Genomic DNA, 27,624 nt, shown 5'->3' with positions numbered 1-27,624 from the left:
TCTGCTACCCGAACCCCGCAGCAGTGTCTAGGTTATTTTCTGTTTCACCGCTTTGGGGCACTCCCCAAACGGTGGTTCATTGTCAGCATTCCGAGCCACTGCCCGAGCAAGTCACTGCGATCCGGGTTCAGCACCACCGGCTATTTGCCTTCCCCTTCCTCGGGATAATTCCCATTCACAGTATGATAGGCTGCAACGATGGAGGGCGTATATACCTAGCCACTTCACTCCCAATAGGGATTCCCGGTCGTACGAGAATTGTTTCAGCAGTGAAGGATACGGCTGTTTGCTGGTAGAGGTGGAAACGAACATAACTTGTCTGTTCCCCACCTGTACGGACAGGAGGTGCCATATCACCCAGGCGTCTGGCCAATGCGTTTGTTACAACACCACTTGCGTTCCATTGAACGCCGGCCTCCAGCTCCTTTGTGGCTGGGCGAATGTCTCTCATATCACTGTTGGGACTAGGGCTTTCCGCATTGCTAGGCGGCCCGAATGGGCGTTTCGAAGCTGGATAAACTGGGCTACTGGGGGATCCTTACGCAACCGATATACTGATTGTGATGCTAGCCTGCACACGGAGCAAGGATACTACTTTTTATTTAATGGCACAGCGACCAACGTTTTGTCACCCCCATTTCCCCGCCAAATTGCTATCGGGACTCTAGTCCCTACCACAGTCCCCTGCCCTTCGGCGTGGAAGCTGCATAATCAGTTAGCACGCCGGGCAGTCTCTGCTGAATTTTGCGAAAACTGGAAAAAACCTCAGGTTCTCGCACCCAACCGGGGGCCACTCAGCCGGATGGGGGATTCTGAGCGTCTTGACACTGGGAGGTGTGGGGGATTCCTTGGCTGTCAGCGATAGGAATTATTTTATTTGTGGCCTTACCATCTTGGGAAATGAAACCTTGGGAGCCCTCGGGGCAATAACCAAGGAATTGTCTCAGCTACGGTTGTTTGCAATGCAGAACCAGTATGCTCTTGCCTATCTTCTGGCCCGTGAGGGTGGGGTATGCGCCATAGTGCAGGGCAAGTGTATCATGGGAGTTCAGGACTTGACCGCTAACATCACTAAATTTATGGATCACATACGGGAATCACCTGGACGGAATGCAGGATCCTGGCTCTTGGGGTAACTGGGGATTTGGGGGTTGGAAGGACTGGTTGATAAATATGGCCATGTATTTAGTGGTGGCTATCGGCTGCATCTTTGTGGGCCTGGCCATCCTTAAATGTGTGATGGGTAAAATGCGGGGTGCACTGGATCAGATCAACGCCCCTAAAAACTTAACTGTTAAAATCCATGAGGGTGCAGCAGATGAGGGGGGGCTAAGCCAGGAATTGGAAATGCAGCGACGGATCTTTTTAGATGAGGAACCGTAGCTATGGATTGGATAGTTTGGTTATCATGGAATGATAAAAGGAGGGAATGACGAACGTGATATAAAATAGTTACTTTAGAGATATTAGTTAATGTAATGTAGAGGTAGGCCAGTCTAATTCTGGTGAGTTCACAGACAAAGGATTTCAGACCGCATGGAAAAGCAGGAAGAGGTGTGTCCACCAAAGCAGGAGAAAAGGATGCTGAGTAATAGGGGCCAGAGGAAGGGATTGGAAGTGAGCCAATCAGAATAGATCAAACCGGTCAGGAGGGATATAGGATGACCTATGGGCGTCGAGTATGTGAAACTTGATACCATTTGAATTGACTTGCAGAGATCCCTTTGTCTCTTTGTTCATTCGCTTTCCTGGATGTAGGAGACTGGACGTGTCCTATGTTTCTGTGAAAGGAATCAAGCTTGCAAGCTAAATAAAATAACTAATGCTGTACCTGCAAATCCATCTCGACTTTTATTGAGGCCAGACTGACGGGTAAAGCAACTTGGGATTCAACAGTCCTTTGTTGTACAATATTGACAGACAATCCTTCATGAGGTATGAGGATCGCTGGCAAGGCCAGCATTTCTTACTGATCCCCAATTGAGTACCTTGAGCAGGTAGAGTGATCCACCTTCTTGAACCGCTGCAGTCCATGGGGTTAGGTAAACCAAGTGCTGTTAAAGAAGGAGTTCCAGGATTTGAATCCAGTGACAGTGAATGAACAGTGACATGGTTCCAAGGCAGGATGGTGTGAGGCTTGGAGGGGATCTTCCTGATGGTAGTGTTCCCATGTGTCTGCTGCGAATTCCCAGTCTCTGAACTGTTCTTGGAGCCACATTATTTTTATGATTAGTCTTTAAGTTTCTGCTCAATGACAAGTGCCAGGATATTTCGATTCAGTGATGGAAAGGCAAGAGATGGTTAGATTCTCTCTTGCTGGAGATGATCATTGCCTGGCAGTTCATGGTGCAAATGTTCCATGCAACTTATCAGTCTACGCATGAATGTTGTCCAAGTCTTGTTGCATATGGACAAGACTGCTCCAGTATCTGAGGAGTTGGGAATGGTCCTGAACATTGTGCAAACATCCCCACTGCTGACCATATGATGGAGGGAAGGTCATTGATGAAGCAGCTTAAGATGTTTTGGCCTAGGGTACTACTGAGGAATTACTGCAGCAATGTCCAGCATCTGAAATGTTTGACCTCCACCAAGCACAACGGTGTTCCCTTGTGGCGTGACTCCAACCATTGGAGAGTTTAACTCTCTTGCTCTGGCTGGAGTATGCTGTTTCCAATGTTTAGCATGCATCTAATCCTGCCTTTCAGCTTCACCTGAATGGCATGTAAATTTTAGATATGCCTCGTGTTGCTCCTGGCATGCTCTCATACAGTCCTCATTAAACAAAGGTTGACCTCCTGGTATGATGGTAATGGTAAAGTGAGGGATATGACGGGCCATGTATTTACAGAACTGTAGTCAAATGGATCAAAACCAGCCAATCATTCTGAATGACGAGCATTCATCAGTCCTGTGTAACCGGGCAGTTTGGACCAGCAGTTAAATGTCATATTAGCATAGACTGTTTGCTTCAAGGATCAATATGAAGGAAATAGGAAACAATTCCCAATTCTTTAACCTGGTATCTCCATCAATCACTGCTCTATTTGGGTCCAGCTCAATTCTGGTGTACAGTAAGCGTTCTCTCTAACCAATCTGTCTAACTCCAACCTCAGAGCAGCATGACCTTCACTGCCACTCTGAAGCTGTTTACTTAGTAGTGAATTACAGCAGCTGTGTGCTGCAGACCTTTGTTCATTCGAAACGGAGATGAGGCTGCCCAAACTTATTTCACTTAGGCCTCTTACAGCTGTTAAGATAGTCAAAATTTTCATTCCATACAGACTAGATGTAAATCCAAGCCTTGGGAAATGGACAATGTTCCAACATATTGTGCTATTTAGTTAATCCAACCCTCCCTCTCCCCTCCCAGTCAAGAACAAGCCATCCTTTTCAATCCAACATTTCATAAATGTTTGTACTTCCTTACATCTCTGTCTTTGCAGGTCAAATGTCCTGAGGTTTTATCATTTGGGATTATGAGGATAGCAAATGTGGTTGTTAAAGTTTTTCTGTGAATAAATCCATGATTTTGTTTGTTAAGAGTGCCAACAATTTGGGATTATGGAGAAGCTAGCTAAACCTAACCAACAAGAGCATAGAAAAGGCTAAAAGGAAAATAGTTCAGCAAGCAGGGGAAGTAAACAGAACAGAAAGTAAAGCAGAGAAAAAGAAGCCTCCTTTGCAGTCCTCTCCAGCCAACAAAACATATTGCAGCAATGTTGGGATTATATGGGACTGTTTTTAAACAGAGGAAGACAGTACCTGATACAATTAACAGATTATGTAAACCACCGTTTATTATTCCCCCTGCAGCGGAGGGTACACTGACAATTATTTAATGATGCACAGCCCCCACTTAACAAGAACCCGTATGAGTAGGTTCTTCCTGGAGGTGGAGAATAGATGTGAACGGTGCCAAGGAGGCCCAGCCAACCACGCCCACATGTTCTGGTCTTGCCCCAGACGTGCGGGGTACTGGACAGCCTACTTCGCGGCAATGTCCAAAATGGTGGGGATGAGTGTGGAGCCATGCCCAAAAGTGGCGGTCTTCGGGGTTTCAGACCAGCCAGATCTATTCCTGGGGAGGAGGACGGACGCCCTTGCCTTTGCCTCCCTGATTGCCTGCCGTAGAATCCTGTTCGGCTGGTGGTCAGCAGCACCACCCAAAGCTGCAGACTGGCTGTCCGACCTCTCGGAATCTCTCCAAATGGAGAAAATCAAATTCGCCATCCGAGGGTCAGACGACGGCTTCCACAGAACGTGGGAGCCATTCACCCAATTATTCCGGGACCTGTTTGTGGCCAACGAACAAGCAGAAGAATAGCCAGGTAGCCAAGAATCAGGGGAAGGTAGCCAAAGCATGAGAGGGAGAGATAGACCGGGAGAGGGAGGGGGGGGCAAGACGGACACACAGCTAAACCTAAGAGGAAAGAAAGGCGAACCACATGGAGGGTGGGGGGGAAAGAGGGAAGGGACAGGGAACAAGAGAGGAGAACCAGGGAGGTGGCAAGGGGGGGGGGGGGGGGCAGGGAAATGACAGCTGGAAGGAGGGCATGGGATATGATAACAAACTTGGCATCTCCAGAACAGAGAACAAGGAGAATACAGGCGAAAGACAGGAGGAACGGCTGAAGCCGAGGTGAGCCGCGAGACGACAACGGCAACGAGATCCGTCCGGGAGAAGCAAGTGACAACACCAACACCAAACCCATTTGAGTATTGGCCACTGCAATTGTTTCTCCGGCACCCAAATGTATATTTACCTCCCCAGTCTCCCCACCCCCCCCCCCCCCCCCCCCCCTCCGAACAGTCGCCTACTTATGTTGTAAATAATTTCGCCAGTTGTACAGAGTTGTTACTGTTGAGCTGATGCACAATACCCTACCAGTTATTCTATTTCATTTTTCATTTTACTTTTTTTCCCTCTTTTTTTCTCTTCTATATATGTGTATATGTATATATATATTTCTTATTCTGTGTACATAACGGTAAATTTACTTTGTTCAAAAACCCAATAAAAACATTGAAAAAAAAAATGATGCACAGCCAGCGGCTTTGTTACACTATGTATGGAAATTATACCCAGAACACAAATATATTAATTTGATATATCAGACACTGCATTGTTCACATCTCTTGTCCAGATGTATCTTTAACATTGCCACTGTGCCTCCATCATCATCACTCACCTTCACTTGTTCTACTTCTTCAGGAATAACTGGCTTGAATATTCCCCTGGATAAAATGTGATCTTAAGCATAAACCTCAGTATTTTGCATAAGCATAAACTTAAGCATAAACCAGAGTATTTTGGACACAGGTTTTAATGTTTTTATTTTATGCAAAAAGCCCTTACAGAGATCAGGTATATTAGTTTTTGGATAGATTAGATGTTTAGCTCCACAGTGGTTCATTGTACCGATGTATATTGTATGAAAGCTCTGGGTTTGATCAAGTCGCAGAATTTCCATTTACCTTTTCACAGGTTGCAGTGGGAGTATCACAGTTGGTCTAAAATACCCCTGGAAAAATTTCTGTTCTTCACTATCCAGTGCTTCAATCAGAAGGGACAAATATGGATGTCTGATGAGGACATCATAGGACATTGATGCCCTCCTCACTCAAAATAACCCACTTAAAAGTCCAGGCTTGACCATGAAAAAGCCATTTGGGTTCAGTGGCAGAAGGTTTTCTTTTTAATTCAGCAAGAGTCAGCAATTTAAGGAAGTAAGTGCCAAAAAGAGAAGATTCTGGGCTGAAATGTTTTCAGGAAAAATGCAATTCAGTCCATACTGCCAAGAGGTATTACATGGATGGCACTTCCTCTGACCGAAAATAACTTACGGTACTCATACAGCAGCATTATACAGGGACTTTACTGAGCACAATCAAACACATAAGGAGAATACAAAAGAGATGACCAAAAGGTTTGGTCAAAGAAATAGATTTTTAAGAAGTATTTGAAAGGACAAGAGAAGTAGAGAAATCTGGGAAGGGAATTTCAAAGCTCAGGGTCATGGTAGCAGAAAGCACAGCTACCAATGCCGAATAAGAAGTCAGATTAAGAAGAGCAGAATAAGAAGAGTTGTACTGCTCGAGGAGGTTACAGAGACAGAAAGTGGCAAGACCTTGGAGGGATTTGAAAACGGAATGAGAATTTTTAAATCGAGGTGTTGCTTCAGCAGACGCTCACATAGGTCAGTGAGCAGGGGAGAGGGATGAGTGGAATTTAGTGCAAATAAGGACACGGGAACAAATTTTGGATGAGCATAAATTTATGGTGGTTGGAAGATGGGGGACTGGCTGGAGTGTATTGGGAAAATCATTTGAAAAGGTGACAAAGGCATGGAATAGGGCTTCAGCACAGATGAACTGAGGCGGAGACAGATTCAGGCAACCTCACGTAGGTGAAAACAGGCAGTCTTGGCGGTGGCATGCATATGTGGTTAGAAGCTCATCTCGGGGTCAAAATATAACACCAATGGTGGGAACAGCCCATTCAACCGTAGGCAATTGCTAGGGAGTGGGATGGAGCTGGTGGCCAGGGAACAAAGTTTGTGGTGGGGATCAAAGACAATGGGCGAAATTCTCCCCCAACGGCGCGATGTCCGCCGACTGGCTCCAGAAACGGCGCCAATCAGACGGGCATCGCACCGGCCCAAAGGTGCGGAATGCTCCGCATCTTTGGGGGCCGAGCTCCAACATTGAGGGGCTAGGCCGGCGCCGGAGGGATTTCCGCCCCGCCAGCTGGCGGAAATGGCATTTGTTGCCCCGCCAGCTGGCGGAAATGGCATTTGTTGCCCCGCCAGCTGGCGGAAATGGCGTTTGTTGCCCCGCCAGCTGGCGCGGAAATGCGGCACATGCGCGGGAGCGTCAGCGGCCGCCGACAGTTTCCCGCGCATGCGCAGTGGGGAGAGTCACTTCCTCCTCCGCCATGGTGGAGACCGTGGCGGAGGCGGTAGGGAAAGAGTGCTCCCATGGCACAGGCCCGCCCGCGGATCAGTGGGCCCCGATCGCGGGCCAGGCCACCGTGGGGGCACCCCCGGGGTCAGATCGCCCCGCTTCCAAGGGCCCCAGGACCCCGGAGCCCGCCCACGCCGCTTGGTCCCGCCGGTAAATACCAGCTTTGATTTACGCCGGCGGGACAGGCAATTTCTGGGCGGGACTTCGGCCCATCCGGGCCGGAGAATTGAGCGGGGGGTCCCGCCAACCGGCGCGGCCCGATTCCCGCCCCATCTCCGGTACCGGAGACTTCGGCGGGGGCGGGATTCACGGCGGCCAACGGCCATTCTCCGACCCGGCGGGGGGTCGAAGAATGACGCCCAGGGGCTTTGATTTCTCAGTGTTTCATTGGTGAAATCTTCCACTTACCCTGGCACTTGGATGTTGGATAAGCAGTCTGTCAATTTGGAAATAGTGGAATGGTCAATGGGAGTGGTGATACAGCACAGTGTCACCGAGGGGCAGCATGTAGCTGAGAATGAGGAGGGGACAAGATTCAATTTTTAGGGAACACCAGAGCTAGCAGAACGGTAGCGGGAAGAGAAGCTGTTGCAGCTTATTTTCTGACTATGACTAGATAGATAAGAATGAAGGCTTGTGTAGTCCCTGCTGGAACAAAGCGGGAGAGGAGCTGAGAGATGATGGTCAATCCATTAAAAGGCTGCAGGTAAGGTAAGAAGGACAAGGAGAAATAGCTTTCCACCATCAAGATTGGACAAGATTGGATAAGTATGTACCTGTCAGGCAGGGAGGAAGTGGTCGAGCAAGGGAACCGTGGTTTACTAAATCAGTCGAAACACTTGTCAAGAGGAAGAAGGAGGCTTATGTAAAGCTTTGACATGAAGGTTCAGTTAGGGCGCTCAAGAGTTACAAGTTAGCTAGGAAGGACCTAAAGAGAGAGCTAAGAAGAGCCGGAGGGGGGGGGGGGGGACATGAGAAGTCTTTGGCAGGTAGGATCAAGGATAACCCTAAAGCTTTCTATAGATATGTCAGGAATAAACGAATGACTAGGGTAAGAGTAGGGCCAGTCAAGGACAGTAGTGGGAAGTTGTGCTTGGAGTCTGAGGAGATAGGAGAGGTGCTAAATGAATATTTTTTGTCAGTATTCACACAGGAAAAAGACACTGTTGTCGAGGAGAATACTGAGATTCAGGCTACTAGACTAGAAGGGCTTGAGGTTCATAAGGAGGAGGTGTTAGCAATTCTGGAAAGTGTGAAAATAGATAAGTCCCCTGGGCCGGATGGGATTTATCCTAGAATTCTCTGGGAAGCTAGGGAGGAGATTGCTGAGCCTTTAGCTTTGATCTTGAATTTGTCTATATATATGTTTCTGGAACATACCTCTTCATTCACCTGAGGAAGGAGCAGCGCTCCGAAAGCTAGTGACATCGAAACAAACCTGTTGGACTTTAACCTGGTGTTGTAAGACTTCTTACTGTGCTCACCCCAGTCCAACGCCGGCATCTCCACATCTTTGATCTTTAAGTCATCTTTGTCTCCAGGAATAGTGCCAGAAGACTGGAGGATAGCAAATGTTGTCCCCTTGTTCAAGAAGGGGAGTAGAGACAACCCAGGTAACTATCGACCAGTGAGCCTTACTTCTGTTGTGGGCAAAATCTTGGAAAGGTTTAGAAGAGATAGGATGTATAATCATCTGGAAAGGAATAATTTGATTAGAGATAGTCAACACGGCTTTGTGAAGGGTAGGTCGTGCCTCACAAACCTTATTGAGTTCTTTGAGAAGGTGACCAAACAGGTGGATGAGGGTAAAGCAGTTGATGTTGTGTATATGGATTTCAGTAAAGCGTTTGATAAGGTTCCCCACGGTAGGCTACTGCAGAAAATATGGAGGCATGGGATTCAGGGTGATTTAGCAGTCTGGATCAGAAATTGGCTAGCTGGAAGAAGACAAAGGGTGGTGGTGGATGGGAAATGTTCAGACTGGAGTCCAATTACTAGTGGTGTACCACAAGGATCTGTTTTGGGGCCACTGCTGTTTGTTATTTTTATAAATGACCTGGAGGAGGGCGTAGAAGGATGGGTGAGTAAATTTGCAGATGACACTAAAGTCAGTGGAGTTGTGGACAGTGCGGAAGGATGTTACAAGTTACAGAGGGACATAGATAAGCTGCAGCGCTGGGCTGAGAGGTGGCAAATGGAGTTTAATGCAGAAAAGTGTGAGGTGATTCATTTTGGAAGGAATAACAGGAAGACAGAGTACTGGGCTAATGGTAAGATTCTTGGCAGTGTGGATGAGCAGAGAGATCTCGGTGTCCATGTACATAGATCCCTGAAAGTTGCCACCCAGGTTGAGAGGGTTGTTAAGAAGGCGTACGGTGTGTTAGCTTTTATTGGTAGAGGGATTGAGTTTCGGAGCCATGAGGTCACGTTGCAACTGTACAAAACTCTGGTGTGGCCGCATTTGGAGTATTGTGTGCAATTCTGGTCGCCGCATTATAGGAAGGATGTGGAAGCATAGGAAAGGGTGCAGAGGAGATTTACCAGAATGTTGCCTGGTATGGAGGGAAGATCTTATGAGGAAAGGCTGAGGGACTTGAGGCTGCTTTCATTAGAGAGAAGAAGGTTAAGAGGTGACTTAATTGAGGCATACAAGATGATCAGAGGATTGGATAGGGTGGACAGTGAGAGCCTTTTTCCTCGGATGGTGATGTCTAGCACGAGGGGACATAGCTTTAAATTGAGGGGAGATAGATATAAGACAGATGTCAGAGGTAGGTTCTTTACTCAGAGAGTAGCACGGGCGTGGAATGCCCTGCCTGCAACAGTAGTGGACTCGCCAACACTAAGGGCATTCAAATGGTCATTGGATAGACATATGGACGATAAGGGAGTGTAGATGGGCTTTAGAGTGGTTTCACAGGTCGGCGCAACATCGAGGGCCGAAGGCCCTGTACTGCGCTGTAATGTTCTATGTTCTATGAATGTCACTTGTGACTCTTGTAAGCGTCATTTCAGTACTGTGGTTGGGAGCGGAAATCTGATTTGAGGGATTCAATCATATAGTTCTGGGAAAGATGGGCATGGATTTGTGAGTCAACAGTACATTCAGGGCTTTGGAGAGTAAAAGTATGCTGGAAAGAAAGTGTTAGTTTTCAATGCTGGAAGGGTCGAAGATTGTGTTTTTGAGAGGAGTGATGACGGGTGATGAATGGCAGATTTGAAGTTGTGGAGAGGAAGGCAGTAACGGAGGAGAAATAACTATTAACAATATCAGCTAAGATGAGGGTCAGAAACGCAAGTTGGGTAGTCAAGCGGTTTTGTGGGAATAGGGTTCAGGGGGCAAGAGAACAGCCTCCTGGACAGCATGAGCTCAGAGAGGGCACGATTGGTAAGAAATTAGGGAAAGGTGTGAGTTCAAGGCTAGGAACAGGTGAATCTCAATGGGCAAGGGAAAGAAGATCCATTGGAAACAAAAGGGTTTGATTGTGCCAGCAGTTTCGCACAAATATAACTTGTACTGACGTTTTCACCTAAAACTGGCTTTAAGTTAATTTTTCAAAACAAAGGATAAAATATAACCATTTAAAAAATGAGACACAAAGATGGGGTGAGAAAGATCTCAGACATAAATGGGAAAACTACAAAAGAAGTGTTTGGAATTTCTGCCTCAGAATCGAAGAAATAGACCCCTTTAAAAAGTTACTGCTTACCTTGTCACTAAGAAGGCTGGATCGGTTACCACTTCTGGTCCAACTCGCACATCTGACACAGCAAGTTAAGGAATTACCACTGGGATTTCTGGAGAGAGTACCAATCAATCAACATTTTGTTTTGACTCAAGTTGTGTTGTTCAGCATCCTGCACAAGTTTATCATTGTTCAATTTGGTTGATTTTTTGCAAGGTCGTGGTTTTTAATTTTCACAAAAAAACCACCCAATGTGATTCCCAAACCACTGGCAAAACCTTGAAATATGATGCAATGGAAATGGAATTTAATTTATTTAGTCAACATAAACCAGTGATTCCAACTCAAGAGGATGGTAGGTAACCTCTTTATATATTGCAGACAAAACAACTAATTTCTGATTGTAAAATGTGATCCCAACACACAAAAATACCAAGTGTAAAAGACATCCTTCAAACCCCAAAATAACTGTCTTAATTCTGCAGTAGACACAAAACATTAAACATAGCACAGCATTGTGAAACATAGCCTATATACTACATTTCCTGTTATAAAACATACCGTATCTCTAAAAGGACTGTCACATGCAATTTCTGACTATATCTCCATCAACAGGCATAGATTTGATAAATTAAAAAAGTTATTATTAGGTTAAAGGGAGCATCCAAAAGGCTTAAAGTCACAGGATAACAGGGCAGGAGAAAATAAATTGAAATTACTAGAAGTGTCTAAGCCACCATGCTTCAGAGACAATGAAAGGTAGGTTGGGCATTTCACTGATGAGATAACAATTTATTTGAGCTCAGAAGTGATAGTTCCCAATGCAATCTGGCAAGATTTCACTTCCTGGGGTCAGGAAAAAAGATTTTGCACCTCCGGTGTCAGTCAGATCCAAGAATATCTGTAAAGCAACCTCTGTGTTGGTCTGAGCAAGCAATCATGATATCGCAGATTAGTTTCCAGGGCCAGGCTGACTTGAAAGGAAGTCAAACAAAGAGCAAACGTTTTGTCTGTTTGGCATAGTGAAACATGATTTTTCTATTCTCTTATAAAAAGTTCTGAAAGTCAAGAATTGCTGCTTTTTTAAAAAAAAAAGTCATGTACATTCTTCCTCAACCCAGCGGTACTAAGACCGATTTGTAACAGCCTGTCCACTAATCCTGGCTGAGATGAGCCATTTTAACAAGCCATGGATCATTGCCGTCGTGAGCTATCAGCTGAAGCAAAGAAGTCTTTAATTGTTAATGTTATTTTGTTAATAGTGGAATATTTTTTTAAATGATAGTACTTTCTGCGCATTCACAGATCCTAATGATTCTCGCACAGCGGTTTGACCAGTTAGAATCAGTTAGGTGGCAGCGCTGGGAAACAAGCCTTGCTGCACATACTTTTATTGAGCCACTGTTGCATATACACCACTTACAATGGATTGGCATGGAAATAGTTATTGAACTTGATCAAGGAACAGAGAGTTCAACACAATCAGTGCATTTGTATCACTAGTAAATTAAATCTGCATTTAATTCCTGCTCGTCCAGTTCTCTCACAAATTAAACAAAATACAGATTGCACTTGTTCACTGTTTGTGGTTTTTTAAATTATATGTATGACTTCTTTTGTGAAAAAAATGTAAAACAGTTACTTTTCCCAGCGACACCGGCATACATACACACGCATGCATCCACAGTAGCAAACTTCCAAGTACCAAATCGCTCTCCATACACATGTCAGGACTTGCTCATGGGTGGTGCTACCATGGCTCTCAGCACTGGAGCAGTGACTTCTGGTACAATAATTCCAAAATAGGTGAAAATTAGATCTGGAGGACTGGGAGACTTTGAACTGTCATTTTGAAAAGAGCCTTCATTCTCAAAGCTTAGCATACAGTGTACAATGACAATAGCTCGATTAGATACCACTAGAGATAACAAATTGTCTTGCCCACTTTCTTGTTTCTTCATTTTTTTTCTCCAGAAATCACCTACTGTCAACGTATGGTCCATGGTGCTTACTGCCCTGCAGTACCTCAGTAAGCATGTGCTTCTTGACTGGGTGGCTGGCAGAAGCATCGCACACATCAGCCTCATTCCACTTTCATTGGTAGCTACATATTTGTACTTTTGAGTGGGGAATAATTGGATTGCACCCGAATTAATCCAGTACATTGTGGTCCAGACCACAACCCAGACAAGATCACTCAACTCGGGTACCTAGTGCCCAAGGCCGATGAGGTACAATCCACAACTGTAAAATGCTAACTTACCGTGGAGGCACTGATGAGGTCATTTCTTCATTTCCTGCACCGCAGGGCGGTCCTGTTAAGAGTTGAATTGACATTCACCACCCTTGCGGCCTCCTCCCATGTCGGTGTGCTGAGACAAGTGGGCATCCTCCTCCCATATCTCAGGAATAGGAATATCCCTCCTGCCCTCCACTGCTTGAAGTGTATTGCGGAACCTTGGAGCCTATGTTTGTTGATTCCTGCCTGCAATGTCCAGCTCCGAACTCCAACACATGGTGAATGATAAGTTGTCGGAGTGCCTTTTAAATATGGTGCTCAAATATGATGGTGGGGCGCATGACTTTGCCCCCGCCCACCGCATGATTCCCTGGTAAAACTGTGACTGCATAATTAATCAGCATTGCATCATGCAATTCGGCAGGTTTTTCCACCAGGAACTGTGCCAGGGCTTTGTTGCAGGGCTTCACTGTTGCATCTCGACTGGAGTGGAACAAGAGAAATCAGCAACTGCAAACTTAAAACCAGTCAGTTTTGCCAAACCTTTGGACTTTTCTTCAGTGGACAAAACAGGATTACAGTCTGCATCGTTTCAAGTCTTCACCCTGGGGAAAAGCAAGTGCACAAGGAACTCTTGAAAGCCTAAAACCGAAATGCATGCTCCTTTAATAACCACAACTTTTGTATGTGTGCAGAACTCTTGTTCATAACAGTATGTGTATGAAACCCGGAGAATTGTAACACAAAAACAAACGTTCATCAAATCATTCAACATGGTGGTTAATCCCCACACGAGCTGTCGTCTTAACCCCTTGTACCTGCCCTGTCCCCAAAACTTCTTTCTCCTTTCTTTCAGCCACCTAATTCAACTGTTCTTAAATGTTGACATTGTGTCTGTTTCAATGGCAACTCTGATAATATGTTCCATAGCCCACAATCCACCATGTAAAGACAGGTTTCTTCTGCTCTTTGCCCAAAACCTCTTACATTTAATCAGAACTTAACCTTCTTCCTCTGCAGTCTTCTTCACGCATTCTGTCACACCCCATCTACTCTCGTCAAAAACATGATTACCTGATCATTCTCTGCCCATGTCCAGTTGGATTCCTGCCAGGGGACAGGGAACCTGACCAGCTCACACACTCTCACAAATCCTTTCCTTTGGGAGCAAAGTGCAGACACCCAAAACCGCAGCATCACTCAAACTTCAGCACATGTGGTTAAAATCTACGTGGGATTAAAACCAACCTAAGTAGGTGATAGAGAGGAACCAACTGCATCAAGCAGTGTGGACTCTGTTCATCAGAGTTCACTAAGTTTACCCAATTCACAAACACCCTTATCCAAAAGATATATGCATTAAGCACCAGAGTGCATTTTTCATTAAAAGAGGAAATTGATAACCGGCACTGGTGCCTCACACCACCAAAGACCCAGGTTCGATCCCAGCCCTGGGTCACTGTCCATGTGGAGTTTGGACATTCTCCCCTTGTCTGCGTGGATTTCACCCCCACAACCCAAAGATGTGCAGGGTAGGTGGATTGGCCACGTTAAATTGCCCTTAACATAAAAAAAAGATGAAATTGATTCAGTTCAGTTTCCATTGTTTAAATAATTGTGATTTGAAAGTAGCATCAGAGGATAATGAACGGAGTTGTGGCTTGTGCAGGTGAAGGTACAGATCTGCAATTTAGAGATTATCTCGGGTTAAGAACATCATTTGATGGTAACTCACAGTTGATAGATTTTCCTGAGAAATTGTTGAACATAGTTTTTTTTTCTTTAAGAACATTTTTTTTTTCTTTTTTTAAAATAAATTTAGAGTACCAAATTATTTATTTTTTTCCAATTAAGGGGCAATTTAACGTGGCCAATCTACCTATCCTGCACATCTTTTTTGGGTTGTGGGGGCGAAACCCATGCAGACACAGGGAGAATGAGCAAACTCCGCACGGACAGTGACCCAGGGCCGGGATTTGAACCCGGGGGTCCTCAGCGCCGTGAGGCAGCAATGCTAACCACTGTGCCACCATGCTGCCCTTGAACATAGTTTTTTAAACAACATTCACTGTTTATACGAAAGTAAATCTGAACATCTGAATTTTTTTTGCCTGTTTCTAAAAGAAGCACAAAGTTAACCTTTTTAAAATTCTGGACAGCTATTTACAGCTGCAATCAGTTAACAGTGCCTACGTTTATAAAGCAAATCCACTGGGGTAATGAGTAATGAGTGCTGCATTCCACTTCAACTGTTAAGACTGCAGTGCCTATTTTAACCTCCTCACATTTCTCTATGTCTGCAGGACAATTGTTTGTTAAAGTCACAGGGGAACAGACCAAAAATAGGATCTCACACATCTCGTTACACACTGCATCCATGATTCCTGGTAAACAGACATTTTTCTTTTAAATGAAGAATTTATTTTCATATGATCCCATACTTGGGATGTGTCACGGTGCTTTACAATCAAAAGATTACTTTTGAAGTGCAGTCACTGTTGCCATGTAGGAAAACACAGCAGCAAATGTGAACACGCACAATCCCTCAAGCAGCAGGTGAATGCACATCCACAATTAGTTTTGGACAGTACTGCACTCCATGGCTGACGAGCTGATTGACACTCACGATCTAGACCACTTGGGCTAAATGCCAAAAATTGTAGCCATCCTATCTCTAGGTTAAGAATGCCCTTGTCTCAAGATGGAGAGAATAATAGAGGGGAGAAACAATTTATCATCTTGTACATGTCTCCTCAATCCAGCCTAAGCTTTCAGTCATCCAGGGCTCCTGAACCCAAACAAGCCCACAAGAGCGGACACCAGGACTGTACTTCCTGTTTCCCATCCAGCATTATCAGAGGAAAGTACACCAGGCCTTTACTTTCTCAGCTTCCTACAATCACCCAGAGATGAACTTTCCAAAGACCATGCCAAAATGGACTAAAAAAAGCAATGTTCTCACTTTCTAAACCCACCAGAGCAACCCAGAGTAATCTAAAAATACCCCTGCTTCACTTGGGAATAAGACTTGCAGCATGGGAAGTTATAATTATAAAGAGTTTAAAGACTTAACAAGCATTTTTACAGTCCCTGCCAAAACCACTGGGTCATCGTCATTTCAATAAGCAAAAAGTTCAGCATTTTAACCCTGCATTTCAAACATACTTAACAAGTATAAACTTCCATCAATATTTCAAATCACTCTCACAACTCACAAAGGACTGAAGGCGGGCAGGCCTATTAGAATTAACCCCAGAAACAACTATTCTTTACAATGGAATTGTTTCAAATCACCTGACATGAATACATTGAGTCAATCATAATGCTGAACATGGGACAGGCTTCAGTAAACCACACTGCAAACCTTTTCTGTAAACTCTTATTGTTTCCACTAAATTTGTTTTGACCAGTCAGGGATATGAAGTGCACAGAAATGCATCAGCATGCCCAGGTCACTTAATTGCGCAAAGATCTACGCTTAGGATTTCTCAAATGTATATAAATGACTAATGGTTACAACTTTGCCACGATATCCAGGTACCCTGAAGCACAGGATGGGCATGTATGTTGGGATCAAAATGTAAAACAGCTCCACTGAAACACAGAGGTATTCACCAACAGTTGGCGAGTTGGGTGGAACTTTATTTTGAGGTGTACTCCAGAGAGAACACAGTCACTGAGGAAGTTCTGGATAACTATAGTGAAGGAGCTTGGCAGAACTACAGACTCACTTGCCAAAAATCCAATTTATGCTAGACTGAATTCATCTAGCATGGGAAAATAACACTCCTGAAGCATCTATACAAGTCTCTCTCTGTCTCTCCTACAGGAAAAGGGCAGTACCTCAGGAGGTACATGATGCAGGTTGTAAATCAATATATGAACACGGGCAACTGTATTGATTGCAACAATCGAGGCATGTCTCCGCTGAGCACAATCAGAAAAGTATTAGCCTGTTTTTCCCTCTTCAGACTGCTGATCTTGACTGAACGTATCTAATTCAGAATCCCAGAACGGGAAGATTCACAATCAACATTATCTTCTCAATCCGGCAGTGGCAACAAAAATGCCAAAGTAAAGGAACCCACTATACATTGCAATTATTGATCTCAACAAGGTATTGGACCATGTGCGTTGCTGAAGAAAACTGGCTGGCAACTGGAGCTGCTCATTTCCTCCTTCGATGACAATATGATGGGCAAGGTCAGCAATGGTGGGGCAATATCAGATCCACAGTGTGGTCAAATAAGTTTGCATTTGGACACTGACGAACTTAAGCATATCCTTCTCTTTGCTACTGCCAAATACCTTCAGCTCATCTAGAGGATGTCTACTTACCTACCAGAACTGACAGAAAACTGTTCAAACTTGTTTACCCGAGTTCAAGACAAAAGCGGCCCACGTCCTCATCAGAGTTGCTCGGTGCTGATCATGCTGTACTAACATTCTATACCGAAGAATTCTATACCTACTTATTCAGCAGCAAATGGACAGACTCTCTCACACCTGTAAAGAGTTTGGTTTGACCATCAGCACCAGGAAGACAAATGTCAAGATTCACCATCTATCAACATTGGCAAGGTGACACTGGGGGTTGTTAATATCTCCATGTATTGAGGCTGCACAATCACTAGCAACCTGTCACTTGATGCCAAAATTAACAGGCATACTGCAAAAACTGTTCTGTCCAAGCGGAGTGTGGAACAAGTGACCAGACTGAAAGTATCAAACTATAAGCCTACCTAGCTGAATCCCAAATGCACTCGTCTACAGTAATAAAACCTGAACAACATATGTTAGGCGGGACATCTGGTGGCGGCTAGAGGAATAAGTCGCACATTTGGTAGCTCCTGCTCTGGCCGGACTTTTGGACCGTTCCCCCGTTTTTCTAGCGGTCTGGAATTGTAAAACGGATGTTAGTGGCAATTGTTTACTGAGTTCCCACTTCGGTACATGGAGAGAAGGACTAGAAGTATTCGTAAGGGCAGAAATAAAAAGACAGGAGGCTTGGGCTGTAGCTGCAACTGAAGACAGCATGGCTGAGGTTCAGGCCACGGGCTTGTTGACCCAACAGTCTATGGAGCAGCTGATGCAAGTCATTCAGGAAGGCTTTGCTATGCAGAAACTGGACTGCTTGAACCCGATAACAGAGTCGATTGAGCAGTTGGAGCATAGATTGGACGCCCAAGATCGGGCGATCCAGAAGGTGGAGAAGGTGCCGGCAGAGCAGGAGGAACATCAGACTGCGGTGGAGCTGGAGGTGGGGATGCTGAGGGACCAGCAGAAGAAGCTCCTGGAGAAGGTAGAGGACCTAGAAAATAGGTCCCGCCGGCAGAACCTAAGAATCGTCGGGCTCCCGGAGGGGTCCGAAGGAACGGACGCTGGGGCATACATCGCAGACATGATTGTGAAGCTGGAGGATGGGGCATTCTCCCGGCCCTTGGAGGTGGATAGGGCTCACAGAGCACTCGCGAGGAAGCCGCGAATGGGGGAGACACCCCCCCACCCCCACCCCCACCCCCCCCCAGGGCAATGGTGGTGAGATTCCACAAGTTCTCGGATAAGGAGTGCATTCTACAGTGGGCCAAGCAGACACGGAGCTGTAAATGAGACAATAGCATCCTGCGGGTTTACCAGGACCCGAGTGTAGAGGTGGCCAGGAGGAGAGCAGGCTTCAACCAGATCAGGTCGATCCTTTTTAAGAAAAAGGTGAAGTTTGGACTGTTATACCCAGCCCGTCTCTGGGTCACGCATGAGGATCAGCACTTCTATTTCGAGTCGCCTGAGGACGCGTTGGACTTTGCTAAAAAGGGCTGGTGAAGGACTGAGAACTTTTGAACTTGGCTGCAACGTTCATGTTTTTGTTTTTTCTGTTTGTTTCTCTGTTTTTGTAAAAGGTTTCTCGTTTTGCGTTTCATGGAAGATATTTGTGTTGCCGTTTGCATTGATTTGGAACCAGCGGTGGAGCTGAGTGAGTTAAGGTTTTCATTTGCACGGTTGGGGGATGGAGGTGTGCTTGTTTTTGATCTTGGTGATTTTTCTGTTGGGCAATTGTGTGGGGATTATTTGATGTTGGAGTTTGTTTGCATGAGCCGGGGGGGAAATAGGTGGGAGACTATCTGGCACTGGGATGGGGGCCACCAAGCTAGCTGGGAGAGCTAGCTCACAGAAGCGCAGTGAGGAGGGGGGGGGGGGGGGGAGGGGGGGCATATATTTGGTTTAGTAAAGGAGTTGGGTTACAGGGTGTTGTTACTAGAGGGGGGAAGAGGGGCGAATGTTCTGCTGACGAGGGAGGGACTTGAGCTGAGGGACAGAGAGGAGTTGGGGGGCGGGAGCTGCCTGGGGATGGACCGGTGGAGGCACAGAGCATGGGCTGGAAGCGGGCCTAAAAAAGGGGATGGCTGATCGGTGGAGAGGCAATGAGCCCCCCAACTAGGCTGATCACCTGGAATGTTCAAGGGTTAAATGGACCGGTCAAAAGGGCACGTGTGTTCGCGCATCGTAGGGGATTTAAGGCGGACATGGTAATGTTGCAGGAGATGCACCTTAGAGTGACGGACCAGGTTTGACTGAGGAAAGGCTGGGTTCGTCAGGTCTTTCACTCGGGATTAGATTCAAAGACTAGAGGGATTGCGATCCTGATCAATAAGCGGGTGGTGTTTGAGGCGGGTAGAATAGTCTCGGACGTGGGAGGTCGGTACATTGTGGTCAGTGGGAAGCCAGAGGTGGAGCAGGTGGTATTAGTAAATGTATATGCGCCAAATTGGGATGATGTGGAGTTTATAAAGAGGATGCTGGGGAAGATACCGGACCTCAACTCGCACAGGTTGGTCATGGGAGGGGACTTCAACACACTTATGGACCCTGGCTTGCACCGGTCAAGCTCGAAAACGGGCAGTATGCCAGCAATGGCAAAGGAACTAAGAGAGTTCATGGAACTGATGGGGGGAGGGGGGTGGATCCATGGAGATTTGGGAAGCCGAGGGTGAAGGAGTTCTCCTTCTACTCTCACGTGCATAAAGTGCACTCCCGGATTGATTTCTTTATTTTGAGTCAGGCCTTGCTGGTTGGGTCGGTGGACAAAGGGTACTCGGTGATTAGGATCTCAGACCATGCTCCGCACTGGGTTGACCTGCAAGTTAGTAAAGACAGTAACCAGCACCCGCACTGGAGGTTGGATGTGGGACTTTTGGCTGACGAAGGGGTGTGCGAGCGGCTGAGGAAATGTATTCAGAGCTACCTGCAGGTCAATGACACAGGGGAAATTTCAGTAGCGGTGATGTGGGAAGCACTGAAGGCGGTGGTCAGCGGGGAGCTGATTTCGATCCGGGCCCATAGGGAGAAGGTGGACAGGGCAGAGACGGACTGACTGGTAAAGGAGATACTACAGATTGATAGGAGGTATGCGGAGACGCCAGAGGCAGGGCTTTAAGGGAACGGAGGAGGTTACAGACAGAGTTTAGCTTGCTGACCACAGAGAGGGCGGTGGAGCAGCTGAGAAAGGCGATGGGGGCGATTTACGAACATGGAGAGAAGGCCAGCAGAATGCTTGCACAGCAGCTTAGAAAGAGGGAGGCAGCCAGGGAGATAGGGAAAGTAAATGATGGAGTTGGGAACCTGGTTGGAGATTCAGCAGGGGTGAATAAGACGTTTATGGACTTCTGTAGCAGGCTGTACAGGTCGGAACCCCCTGCGGGGCTGGAGGGGATGAGGCACTTCTTGGAGGGTCTGAATTTCCCAAAGGTGGACGGGGAGCGATAGAACGGCTGGGGCTCCGATCGGGCTGGAAGAGATAGTGGAGGGTCTGAAGGCCATGCAGGCGGGTAGAGTCCCGGGGCCGGACAGGTACCCAGTGGAGTTCTATAAAAGGTTCTCTGGGATATTGTGGCCAGGGTTGATGAGGATGTTCAATGAGGCAAGGGAAAGAGGGGTGCTGCCCCCGACGATGTCACAGGCAATGATTTTGCTGATTCTTAAGCGGGCCAAGAACCCGGAGCTGTGTGGGTCTGACAGGCCGATCTCCCTGTTAAATGTGGATGCCAAGTTGCTGGTCAAAATCTTGTCCTCCAGGATTGAGGATTGTGTTCCGGACGTTATTGGGGAGGACCAGACGGGGTTCGTTAAGGGCAGGCAGTTGGTGGCAAATGTAAGAAGGCTGTTAAATGTGATCATGATGCCCCGGGAAGGTAGGGAGGTGGAGGTTGTGATCGCAATGGATGCAGAAAAGGCTTTTGATCGGGTAGAATGGGACTATCTATGGAAGGTACAGGGACGGTTTGGATTCGGGCGGGGCTTTATCGACTGGGTCAGGTTGCTGTATCACAAAAAAAAAAAAATCAGGCTCCTGTGGCAAGTGTACGGACAAATAGGACTACATTGGATTATTTTAGACTGAACCGGGGGACGAGACAAAGATGCCCCCTTTCCCCACTGTTGTTCGCGCTGGCTATAGAGCCGTTGGCAATTGTTCGGAGAGCCTTGAGGGGCTGGAGAGGATTGGTCTGGGGGGAGGGGTGGAGCACAGGGTTTTGCTCTATGCGGATGATCTGCTTCTGTACGTTTCAGACCCAATAGAGGGGATGGGAGAAATCATGAGGGCTCGAGGTGAATTTGGCCGCTTTTCGGGATTGTAAGCTTAATATGGGAACGAATGAGATGTTTCTGGTCTAGGCGAAGGGACAGGAGCGGCGACTGGAAGAGCTGTCGTTTAGGTTAGTAAAGGGAAGCTTTAGGTACCTAGGCATCCAAGGGGCGCGGGAATGGAACCGGCTGCATAAACTGAATCTGGCCCGGCTGGTGGACCAAATGAAGGACGATTTTCAGAGATGGGAAGGGCTTCCGTTGTCTCTAGCTGGGAGGGTGCAAACGGTAAAGATGATGGTCCTACCGAGATTCCTATTTGTATTTATTATGGCTGGCATCCATAAAAGTAACACTTTTCAGCAGGCAAGACTCGAACAGCAATTGAAGTGAAAATGCAGCTGGTCAGCTGCATCTTCCACCACACCATCCCTGGACACATGGTCACACAATCTCCAGTGGCTTTGAAACCAATGGTAGCACCTCAGCCAAACCCATTGAGATCATCTGAATCATCACAAACCGTCTCAATATAACCCAAACCCACCGGAGACAATCCTCTTTTCATTAAAAATCAACTCAGTCATCAAGGAGGGGATAACTATGCATTTAATATGCAAAAAGAGTGCAATGCTTTTCAAAAGAATACATCACAGCTCCAATGGTATTCAATTAAACAAGCATTCTCCTGTTGCAAAACAAACACTTACAACTGAAGAAAACATTGGGGCTTTGCACTGCAAATATTGTTCTGTTATTTAAAGGAGTTGTAAGTTCAGATGCCTCAACTAAGCTAACAGCAAGTTATGCGTTTTGCAGAATTACACTCTTGAAGAAAGACTGACAATACTCTGAATTCCTGATGACCACCAGTCAGATCAGAAGGCACCCAATTCACACTGAACATGCAACTGAACAGGTGATGGAAAGAAAACTACACAGGACGAAGTACATTCTTCTACAAAAAGGGGGTACACAAATTAAAAGGCTAGCAAAGGACTCAGTGACAGGACCGTTGCTGTTTGTTTTATATACTAATGATTTGGACTTAAATGTGGGTAGCATGATTGGCAAAATTGCAGAAGACACAAAAATTGGCCTTGTAGTTGACAGTGAAAAGGATAGCCATCGTCTCCAGAATGATATCAAAGGTTTGGTTGAGTGGGCAAGAAAGTGGTAGATGGAGTTCAATCTGGAGAAGTGTGAGGTGATGCATTTGGGGGAGGACAAACAAAGCAAGGCAATAATATTCGGAGGATATTCGGAGGGGTAGAACAAGCAAAACGCCTTGGAAGGTCCGTATGTCCACAGATCCCTGAATGTGACAAGACTGGTGGATAAGGTGGTAAAGAAAGCATGTAGAATGGTTTCCTTTATTGGATGAGGTATGTAATACAAAAGATTGGATGTAATGTTGGAACGGTTTAATGCTGATTAGGTCACAGCTGGAAATTAGCATAGGATTCTGGTAGCCATATTACAGGAAGGACACTGTTGCTCAGTAGAAAGCACAGACAAGATTTACAAGAATGCTGCCAGTGCTTGAAAATTGCAGCCATGACAAAGATTGGATCGGCTGGGGTTGTTTTCTTTGGAACAGAGGAGGTGCAGGTGACCTGTTTGAGGTGCGCAAGATTGTGAAAGGCCTCGATAGAGTTGACAGGGATGATCTGTTTACCCTAACGGAGAGGTAAATTACCACGTGTCACAGATTTAAGGTTATTGGTAGAAGGATTAGAGGGGATCTTTTGGAAAAGAGTAAAAACAACAGGGTTGTGGTGATGGGAGACTTCAACTTCCCCAATATTGACTGGGACTCACTAAGTGCCAGGGGCTTAGACGGGGCGGAGTTTGTAAGGAGCATCCAGGAGGGCTTCTTAAAACAATATGTCCAACTAGGGAAGGGGCGGTACTGGACCTGGTATTGGGGAATGAGCCCGGCCAGGTGGTAGATGTTTCAGTAGGGGAGCATTTCGGTAACAGTGATCACAATTCAGTAAGTTTTAAAGTACTGGTGGACAAGGATAAGAGTGGTCCTAGGATGAATGTGCTAAATTGGGGGAAGGCTAATTATAACAATATTAGGCGGGAACTGAAGAACATAGATTGGGGGCGGATGTTTGAGGGCAAATCAACATCTGACATGTGGGAGGCTTTCAAGTGTCAGTTGAAAGGAATTCAGGACCGACATGTTCCTGTGAGGAAGAAGGATAAATACGGGAATTTTCGGGAACCTTGGATAACGAGAGATATTGTAGGCCTCGTCAAAAAGAAAAAGGAGGCATTTGTCAGGGCTAAAAGGCTGGGAACAGACAAAGCCTGCGTGGAATATAAGGAAAGTAGGAAGGAACTTAAGCAAGGAGTCAGGAGGGCTAGAAGGGGTCACGGAAAGTCATTGGCAAATAGGGTTAAGTAAAATCCCAAGGCTTTTTACACGTACATAAAAAGCAAGAGGGTAGCCAGGGAAAGGGTTGGCCCACTGAAGGATAGGCAAGGGAATCTATGTGTGGAGCCAGAGGAAATGGGCGAGGTACTAAATGAATACTTTGCATCAGTATTCACCAAAGAGAAGAAATTGGTAGATGTTGAGTCTGGAGAAGGGTGTGTAGATAGTCTGCGTCACATTGAGATCCAAAAAGACGAGGTGTTGGGAGTCTTAAAAAATATGAAGGTAGATAAGTCCCCGGGCCTGATGAGGTCTACCCCAGAATACTGAAGGAGGCTGGAGAAGAAATTGCTGAGGCCTTGACAGAAATCTTTGGATCCTCACTGTCTTCAGGGGATGTCCCGGAGGACTGGAGAATAGCCAATGTTGTTCCTGTTTAAGAAGGGTAGCAAGGATAATCCAGGGAACTACAGGCCAGTGAGCCTTACTTCAGTGGTAGGGAAATTACTGGAGAGAATTCTTCGAGACAGGATCTACTCCCATTTGGAAGCAAATGGACGTATTAGTGAGAGGCAGCATGGTTATGTGAAGGGGAGGTCGTGTCTCACTAACTTGATAGAGTTTTTCGAGGAGGTCACTAAGATGATTGATGCAGGTAGGGCAGTGGATGTTGTCTATATGGACTTCAGTAAGGCCTTTGACAAGGTCCCTCATGGTAGACTAGTACAAAAGGTGAAGTCACACGGGATCAGGGGTGAGCTGGCAACGTGGATACAGAACTGGCTAGGCCATAGAAGGCAGAGAGTAGCAATGGAAGGATGCTTTCCTAATTGGAGGGCTGTGACCAGTGGTGTTCCACAGGGATCAGTGCTGGGACCTTTGCTGTTTGTAGTATATATAAATGATTTGGAGGAAAATGTAACTGGTCTGTTTAGTAAGTTTGCAGATGACACAAAGGTTGGTGGAATTGCGGATAGCGATGAGGACTGTCAGAGGATACAGCAGGATTTAGATTGTTTGGAGACTTGGGCGGAGGGATGGCAGATGGAGTTTAATCCGGACAAATGTGAGGTAATGCATTTTGGAAGGTCTAATGCAGGTAGGGAATATACAGTGAATGGTAGAACCCTCAAGAGTATTGAAAGTCAAAGAGATCTAGGAGTACAGGTCCACAGGTCACTGAAAGGGGCAACACAGGTGGAGAAGGTAGTCAAGAAGACATACGGCATGCTTGCCTTCATTGGCCGGGGCATTGAGTATAAGAATTTGCAAGTCATGTTGCAGCTGTATAGAACCTTAGTTAGGCCACACTTGGAGTATAGTGTTCAATTCTGGTCGCCACACTATCAGAAGGATGTGGAGGCTTTAGAGAGGGTGCAGAAGAGATTTACCAGAATGTTGCCTGGTATGGAGGGCATTAGCTATGAGGAGCGGTTGAATAAACTCGGTTTGTTCTCACTGGAACGAAGGAGGTTGAGGGGAGACCTGATAGAGGTCTACAAAATTATGAGGGGCATAGACAGAGTGGATAGTCAGAGGCTTTTCCCCAGGGTAGAGGGGTCAATTACTAGGGGGCATAGGTTTAAGGTGAGAGGGGCAAGGTTTAGAGCAGATGTACGAGGCAAGTTTTTTTACACAGAGGGTAGTGGGTGCCTGGAACTCGCTACCGGAGGTGGTGGTGGAAGCAGGGACGATAGTGACATTTAAGGGGCATCTTGACAAATACATGAATAGGATGGGAATAGAGGGATACGGACCCAGGAAGTGTAGAAGATTGTAGTTTAGTGGGGCAGCATGGTCAGCACGGGCTTGGAGGGCCGAAGGGCCTGTTCCTGTGCTGTACATTTCTTTGTTCTTTGTTGGGACATGAGGAAAAACGTTTCATCCAGAGGGTGGAGGGTGTTTGGAATTTGCTGCCTGGTTTGGAGGTGCAGGCAGAAACCCTCAACTCATTTAAAAGTTACTTGGATCTGCAACTAAAGTGCTGTAACCTGCAATGCTCTGGAACAGTTGCTGGAAGGTGGGATCAGAACAGACAGATAGTAGTTCATTTTTTTCTTTTTTGACCGGCACAGACACGATGGGTTGAATGGCCTCTTTGTGTGACGTAACCCTTCCTATGGTTTCCAAGGGCGTTGTGCATGAATATCATGAAGGAAGCAACAAGCCATCATGTCTTGGAACAATCAGAAAACAAAGATTAAATGAAGACAGAAACTGCTGGAAATACTCAGCAGTCAGGCAGCATCTACAGAGACAGAAACACAGCCAATGTTTCAGACTGCTGGCCTTTTGTCAGAACTGGGAAGAGCCAGAGGTGTAGCTTGTTTTAAGCAGAGTGGGGGTGGGGTGGGGAGGGGGAGATAACAAGCGTGAAGACCTAATGGAGATGTTGGCAAGCAGTCAACATTTGATTTCCTCAATGTATAAATGACTATATTCTAAGCGGTAAATACTAAATTGACAAAAGTGGAAGAAAACCATCTTCACCTTGAAGGAATGTTTATAGCAGATGTGACCGTGGAAAGGGAAGAGGTAAAAGTGCAGGTCTTGCCCTTTTATTCAACTGAGGACCCCCTCCATCGTTGACAGGGCCCTTGAATGTGTCTGTCAATTTTCTGAATTTCTGCTCTCATCCATTCCTCTCCCCTTCAAAAACCATGATAGGTTCCCCTTGCCCACATATTCCATCTCCCAACGAACATCGTCATTCTCATTTCCGCCACTTTTAATAATGCCAACTCCAAACATAACCACTTTTCCTCTGTCCTTTCAGCATTGCAAAGGGATTACTCCCTCCACACACCCTGTTCCACTCCTCAATCACACAGAAAACCCCTTCCCCTTCCCACAGCACCTTCACATAGGAGTACAGGAGATGCAACACGTACATTTTTACCTCCTCCGCTTGCCATTGTCAAGCATCCCAAACTGTCCTTTTCAGGTGGAGCAAAGATTTGCTGGTATTTTCAATTTAGTATACCACTCATTGTGTGCTTTCCTCGACAGTGAGGTGGCCAAATGCAGATTGGGTGTCCATTTTGAAGAACACTTCCAATCAGCCTGCAAATGTGACGTGCAACTTCCGGCTGCCTGTTATTTAAATTCTCCACCACACTCCCACTGACCTTGCTGTCCTTGACCTCCTACACTGTTCCAATAAAACTCAACGTAGCCTCAACTTGGAACACCTTATCTTTCGATTAAATGCTTTACACTCAAGTTCAACAACTCCAGCTCATAACCTCTGCTGCCATTTTTGTAGGCGGCAGCTGTTGGTAATCATTCTGCTATTCATACTTACACTTCTATCTCCTTTTGTTTTGAACCATCATTCCTTTAGTCATTCAATCTCTCCTGCCTTCAGACAGACCTTCTCTTTTGTTACTCCCTTACCTTTCTCCTTTCCATACCCGTGCTTGCTTAAAATCTGTTACATCTTTGTTCTTACCCAGTGTTGACAAAAGGTCATCAACCAGAATTATTAACTCGTTGTGACTCCACAGAAACTGCCTGACCTGAACATTTCCAGCACGGTTTTAAATTTAGATTTCCAGCATTCGCAGTATTTTCCTTCTGGTTCAAAGAGGAGTCGGATTCTGTTGGGCAACGAAGCGCCAAGTCACTGCAAAGAATTCATGATTCTTTGCATCAACACTGTATAAATATTGAAGAATCAAGCAAAGCAGTCTCCAATGAATCTGACCATCATTGTGACAGCAAGAAATCAGCCTTCACGAAATTGGAACAGAGAATTTTCAGCATCT

The 27,624-nt window shown here is 46.0% G+C and overlaps 1 protein-coding gene across 3 annotated transcripts in view; it reads right to left on the bottom strand.

Annotated features, from left to right (window-relative positions):
- The window catches only part of imp3 (IMP U3 small nucleolar ribonucleoprotein 3), a 384,554-nt gene that overhangs the window by 102,797 nt on the left and 254,133 nt on the right, over positions 1-27,624 (bottom strand). For 2 of the 3 annotated variants that reach the window (XM_072511706.1, XM_072511709.1), the window contains one exon: positions 10,677-10,728. The exons of the other annotated variant lie outside the window; for it this stretch is intronic. In XM_072511706.1, coding sequence (XP_072367807.1) covers positions 10,677-10,728 — 52 coding nt within the window. The remainder of the gene's footprint in view (positions 1-10,676; positions 10,729-27,624) is intronic. 3 annotated transcript variants of the gene reach the window in all.

Source organism: Scyliorhinus torazame, chromosome 7 (assembly GCF_047496885.1).
Source record: "Scyliorhinus torazame isolate Kashiwa2021f chromosome 7, sScyTor2.1, whole genome shotgun sequence".
NCBI lineage: Eukaryota > Metazoa > Chordata > Chondrichthyes > Carcharhiniformes > Scyliorhinidae > Scyliorhinus > Scyliorhinus torazame.
This window is presented reverse-complemented; position numbering and strand designations above follow the sequence as displayed.